At 40.5% G+C, this 6,000-nt stretch overlaps 2 protein-coding genes across 3 annotated transcripts; both read left to right on the top strand.

Annotated features, from left to right (window-relative positions):
- Positions 1 to 658: 658 nt before the first annotated feature.
- kmg (kumgang) lies at positions 659 to 5,903 on the top strand. 2 transcript variants are annotated; one of them, XM_070276969.1, is made up of 3 exons: positions 659 to 665; positions 3,487 to 5,035; positions 5,097 to 5,903. In XM_070276969.1, the coding sequence occupies exons 2-3, from the start codon at positions 3,503 to 3,505 to the stop codon at positions 5,733 to 5,735; spliced, it is 2,172 nt and encodes a 723-aa protein (XP_070133070.1). In that variant the 5' UTR covers positions 659 to 665; positions 3,487 to 3,502; the 3' UTR covers positions 5,736 to 5,903. The 2 variants fall into 2 exon arrangements, with proteins under 2 accessions (XP_070133070.1, XP_017108770.2); XM_017253281.3 differs by lacking the exon at positions 659 to 665 and having other exon boundaries at positions 3,330 to 5,035.
- Pk34A (Protein kinase at 34A) lies at positions 904 to 2,500 on the top strand. Its single transcript, XM_017253143.3, has 2 exons — positions 904 to 1,177; positions 1,251 to 2,500. Exons 1-2 carry the CDS (start codon positions 1,174 to 1,176, stop codon positions 2,381 to 2,383), a joined length of 1,137 nt encoding a protein of 378 aa, XP_017108632.3. The 5' UTR covers positions 904 to 1,173; the 3' UTR covers positions 2,384 to 2,500.
- Positions 5,904 to 6,000: the final 97 nt, after the last annotated feature.

Raw genomic sequence — 6,000 nt, 5'->3', positions numbered from 1 at the left:
AAAATTATATTTTTAAAATTGTTTAATTAAGTATGAGGTTAAACCCGAAGAAAACAAATAAATAAATAGCAGTAATAAAATTAAAAGTGACGGTATGGTTCTGCCGCAACTACTGATCCAGTTCCCTATCCTGGTTGACTTCACTGTATTGTTCCACTTTCCTCTACACTTTTCCCGCACGGTTCCAACTTATTTTGTTTATTTTGTTTACGCTTTCAAAACATCTCGAACCGATGTCCAACACTGATGCAACGATTTCAAGCAGCCGCAGCCGTTTCCAAGCACTGGCACTTCTTTATCTGCAAAGATAGCTTAACAGTAGAGGTGCCCAAACATTGATGTGTTTTCGATGTTTTGAATCATTGATGATAAAACATCGATGTTTTTAAAAATTTAAGTACAAGATGAAGATTAGAAGATGGGGTGAGTATGGTACATATGGAATATGGGCTTAGACTACATGGCCATGCATGGTTGCATAAAAAATAAAAAAAAAATATATTTATTGTGTTTCATGCACCAAATTAAAATATAGATAATTAGAGATCAAAACTGTCTTAAAAATGGTCAAATGGTCAACAGTCACAAAAACTGTGTTTTTTTTTATTAAACATAATTTAAAACAAGATCGGGATTCAGGCGAGTCCTGCGGTCAGAAATTATTTGCCCAGCTTTGCTAAAGGCCCTTTCTGACTTACAGAAAGGTACCTTTCCTTAGGTTTTCCTCTTGAAAGTGACATTAAAAAAACATCGTGTTCAAAGAGAAATATCGATGTATTTGAAAATGTAAAAAACATCGATGCATCGATGTTTTCATCGATGTTTTTTGCACCACTACTTAACAGTAACGATTAAAAAAATGAATATATATTTTGTCCATATAATAGACTGTTTGGGAACTAGAGAGTCTAGAAGCTGATGAATCAATCTCTGTCAGAATCTGACCCATTGGACATATTAGACTCGTTCACCTATATCCATTTGAGTATTTTCCAGTATTTTTTAAAATCGGTGCTGCCGGAATTTTGAGCTTGCCACCCAGGTGGAGCGGCGAGTTGCAACTTGAAGAGTGAACAGAAAGCCTAGCAAATCAAGTTATTATTGTCTATTTTAATCCCTTTCTTTATTTAATTTGAAAGAATTTAAACTTTATTCATTGAGTCCATTCGAAGCATGGGTGAGATACGTCTATTAACATTTTAATCCATGAAAAAGCATTGACATCCACTCTTTGGTTTTCTTCCTATCAGACTCCCGGAAAAAGGTACAATGCCAAGCGCCAACATCAGTACCTGTGCCCCTGGTAATACCCAAGAATTCTGTGATAGAAACCTGTGGAATAAGCCGAGGCAGCACAGAACCTATTCAGGCCAGAGTTAAGGTCATGGAACAGATTGGCAGTGGATCTTTTGGGCTTGTTTACAGGGCTCGTTTAGATGGCATAAAGGAACCAGTGGCACTAAAACAAATCCCCCACGATCCGCAGTTTTGTCAACGGGAGGCCGAGATCTTGGACCAGCTGGTGGACCACTCTAACATCGTTCGACTTATTATGCACTCATGTGTGGAATTAGGCAACCCTCCGCAAAGCTGCTATATCCTCATCATGGAGTTCATGCCTATGACTCTGCACGACTACATCAACCGTCATCAGAGTCAGATGCACTACTCCGACTCACTTCTCTATGTGCGGATTCTTTCATATCAGATCTTTCGAGGATTAGGACATCTTCACACTCTGGGCATCTGCCATAGGGACATAAAGCCGGAAAATCTCCTTTTGGACAACAGAAGAATGGTGCTTAAGTTGGGTGACTTTGGCAGCGCCAAGTTTTTGGTACCTCAGGAACCTAGTTTAAGTTACATTTGTTCCAGACTGTACCGTGCCCCTGAACTGTTTGCCAAATGCGAGCTCTATAGTTGCTCGGTGGATATATGGAGTGCGGGCTGCGTTTTGGCGGAACTTCTAAAGGGATCTCCTTTATTTATGAGTATCATTCACGAAGAAAATCAGCTTGGGCATATCATTAATACTCTAGGCACAGAGGGCTTGGAACGAGCTCCGGAAATCCTCTCTCATTGCGGTGATATAAGAAACATAAATTCAACCCGCCCCAGTTGGGATATATTACTGCATACGGTTGTGCCGCAGGATCTGTCGGATCTGCTGAACTCTTGTTTGGTCTACGAGTCTGCAGGCCGCATACTACCCATAGTAGCATGTGCCCATCCCAGTTTCGATGAACTACGTGTCATGGACACCCTTGATCGCCGAATGCCTAACGGTCGTAAGCTTCCACCCCTCTTCAACTTTAGCGATCAGGAATTGGGCATAGACCAAAACCTTTGGTTGCATCTCCTGCCACTTTATTTGATGGACTAAAACCCGAATGCACTAGATAAAACGCTAATCGTAACAAACAATTTTTAGAAGTTAATTTATTGAGAATATTGTGTTGAAAAAAATTTCCTATAACTTGTAAAGACTGAATCAATAAAAAATCATATGGGACTAATATAGTTTTTACTAAAACTAAAACTTTTTTCACTAATTTACAAAACTTTCGCTTAGGTATTTAATTTTGTGCCTTACATCATAAATTTGTTAAATACTTGTACGTCTAGATCCCAGTTAAAATAATTACCTGTCATGCACACCTATAGCTTCCTAATAGTTTTGGAAAGTTTTTAAATGTTGCTATCAGGAATTGGGTATAAATACGCCTAAAGCTTATTCGTATATTCGTATAATCGTGCGTTTTCAGCGTCTAGTACAATTACTTTTATAATTAAGGAACAATTTAAGGAATTATATTTATTAAAATATTTTTTTTCAAATACAGTTGCTCCCAACATTATTTATTTTAGCTATTTTAGGCTACATTAATAACTAAAATTCTAGATTTTAGACTTATAAAATTAATGTTCATTTACAGATATGGACTCAAAAGAAGTGGGATGTGTTGTTTCAACTACACATTACCAACAAAATATTTAAAAATGGTATCAGAATCAAATAATTTTATATTTTTTTTTATTTTTTTTCTAGCATATTTATTTTAGCTATTTGAGTCCATAAAATTTTGCAACACTGGTGATGTCTTTTCAGTTTTGGTACAGTTAACTATCGTAGTAAAGCTTAATTATTTTGGTGGTTATGAATTCTATCTATGTGTTTCTTACTAATTTTTTTTATTTCTTCTTTTATGGTATCCCAACCATTAAGATCTTTGTGAATTTTATAAATATATAATAAATTTAATAGTTTCGGTCGATAATTTATTAAATTTTATTAAATCTAAAAAAAAACATAAAATTGTGCGTAAAATATGAACTTTCTGGTAAACTGTCAGAATGGTACCATTTAATCCACTAAACGCAGTAGCCCTTTAAAGAGTTGAAGCCGCATGGGACACTAAGTCAAATTTAGTTTTTAACGAGCTATCGAACGAGCAACAATAGCAGAAATCATTTTGGCCAAAAAAGTTTCTGTGATTTCAAAATGGAGTTCCCCTCGATGGTGGAACGTTCTGGAGATCATCTGGTGATTCGCAGCCTGGTAAGTGGTACTCCAGTGTACCAAGCCCCGCTAGACAGTGGCGATGGATTGCAGCCTCTGATGGAAGTTGACATCTTGGAGCGCCAGCTAGAGCAGTTTAAGATGGGCAGTATGGTTATGCCTTCGCTACCGTTGTCGTCAGTGCCTCTGCCCGCATCCCACACAGTTCTGGGAAAGGAGAGCCCAGACTCCGCCACCCTGACAGAGAGCAACGCCGGTATCAATGAGGAAGACTTACCACAGTGCAAAATTCGGCGTAACTACAGCTGCAACCAGTGTGCGTTCTTCACCCAAAATCCCCGAAGTCATCTCTCCCATTTACGAGATGTCCACGGTGAGAGAATTGTAATAAACGAGTGCAAGCTATGCTTGTACGCGTCTCGGCATTTCCAGAAACTAGTGCGCCACATGAAAATGGTTCATGGCTGTTCAGATGATGGTGGCACTTCCGGGTCCAGTGGCCAGATGAAAGGTAAGCGAAATCTTTCCAGGGAGACGCGCAAGCGGCGATTAGAGGAGAGCATTGAAGTACCTACTGCCAGTGCGCCCGGCCTGGATCCCAATTTGGTGAAGATGCTCCAAAATGGACCTTCTTTGGAGAAACTCAAGGCCGAGCTACATCACCAAGAACAGTTGCTGCTGAGCAACGTCGAAGCTTATAATCGTCAACTGGAAGTACAGAAACTCCAGCAGATTTTCGAAAGACACGACAACATCTTCTCAATGGCGTTCGAATATCAGCTAAAGTTGATGCCGCCCAAGCAACAAGGCGCAACCGGAAAGTCGGATGGAAATAGCAGCACCGACTCGGAGGAGGCCCCCCAAAGTCCCACTCCCGATGTTTTGGAGTTGCCACCAGGTGTAGAGCAATTTCAGTGTCACAAGTGCTCGTACAGCACCCCCATCCGAGCTAGATTTAAGAAGCACGTCAAGTACCACTCCATGCCATTGATAAAGTGCAGCTCCTGTGATTTCCACACCCCTTATAAATGGAATCTAGACAGGCACACCAAGAACCACGGTGCTCACGGTCACTTCAAATGCTCGGTTTGCGATTTTAGCACGGACATAAAACAGTCGCTCACGATCCACGAACTTAACCATCACGTGCCTACGGTGGGCCACCAGATGGCCGCCAGACGCCGGGCCCCCGAAGAACAAGAATATCAAGTAGGAGACCAGCAAACAATTATATCCAAAAAGATAGAGACGGAAAAAGTCACTCCCTCAGTTGCAACTCTCGAAGCGCCACTGCAAGAGGTGACTGGGCTAAACTGCACCTATTGCCAGCAACGTGTGGCGAATTCTATTGATCTGTTCAAGCATCTTCAGACGTGCTCTCTGGCTATAAAAGGGCCTAGCCAAAATCTTGCCGCCACTTCGAGCGGTGACAATGATATTACCGAGGACGATTTACCAAGTGCTTCCAGTGATCTTAGCTACTGCGGAGTGGAAACAGCTCCAGGATATGGAGAAGTAAGCTAAGTGCATTATTAAAACGTTTAAAAAAATATATTTTTTTTATATATATTTATAGGTTACAGACCAATTCCTGCCCGATGACGCCGATGATATGACTCCCTTAAAAAAGGTTTTCAAGTGTCCGCATTGTACATTTTGGGCAGCAACTGCCTCCCGTTTCCACGTCCATATCGTGGGTCATTTGAATAGAAAGCCTTTTGAATGTTCCCTATGCGCCTACCGCTCCAACTGGCGCTGGGACATAACCAAGCACATTCGCCTAAAGGCTATCCGCGACAAGTCCCACAACCAGGCGCAGGTTTTAATGAACGATGAGACTGGACGGCGAAACTACGCAAAATACAACCAATACCTGACTTTAATGAAGGTGAATGTTGATCAGTTTGGCGATGCCAAAGCCATGCGTACGGGTGATATGATTGTGGTGCCGCCCGAGAAACTAGAAGAACAAATTTGTGGACCAACCGAAAAGTTTGATAAGGAAGCGATTGCCACCTGCCCTCAGGTATTTCTAGGTGCCTTAAAGTGCCCCCAGGCAGACCCAGTGGATTTACTCGATTGTGATGAACATACAAACGATGCGACTATGGAGACAGCGCAGCAAAAGCAAACTGATTTCGAAGAGGCAGGCTCACCAGCTAATGGCTCACTCAAGATAATGGCTGCAAATGAAGAATCTCCGCTCGAGTTATAAAGACATTTGACGGATTTCAAATACTGTTTTCAAGCATACATCACTATCAGATTGAATAGGGTCTTAAGAATTTTAATACACTATTATTACTGTATTACTGTGAGTTTGTATTACAATGTAAAACTGTACTTGCGATAATAGCTTTATAAACGACATGATATTTAAAACTAGTAAACCAAATCTTTTTAAAATTCAAAAAATAAATACGAGAGATTTTCCAAGATTCTTGTAGATGCGCAATTTCGTTTATTGTTGGTAAGTAGGG

The sequence above is a fragment of the Drosophila bipectinata genome, chromosome 2L (assembly GCF_030179905.1).
Source record: "Drosophila bipectinata strain 14024-0381.07 chromosome 2L, DbipHiC1v2, whole genome shotgun sequence".
Classification (NCBI taxonomy): Eukaryota; Metazoa; Arthropoda; class Insecta; order Diptera; family Drosophilidae; genus Drosophila; species Drosophila bipectinata.
Note: the sequence above shows the minus strand (reverse complement) of the source record. Positions and strands in the feature narration are given on the sequence as shown.

What these genes read in the sequence shown, in the direction of transcription:
- kmg (XM_070276969.1), top strand. Translation starts at nt 3,503, where the DNA reads ATGGAGTTCCCCTCGATGGTGGAACGTTCTGGAGATCATCTGGTGATT. An exon ending in CAGCTCCAGGATATGGAGAA is followed by an intron (nt 5,036 to 5,096) that starts GTAAGCTAAGTG and finishes ATATATTTATAG; the next exon opens with GTTACAGACCAATTCCTGCC.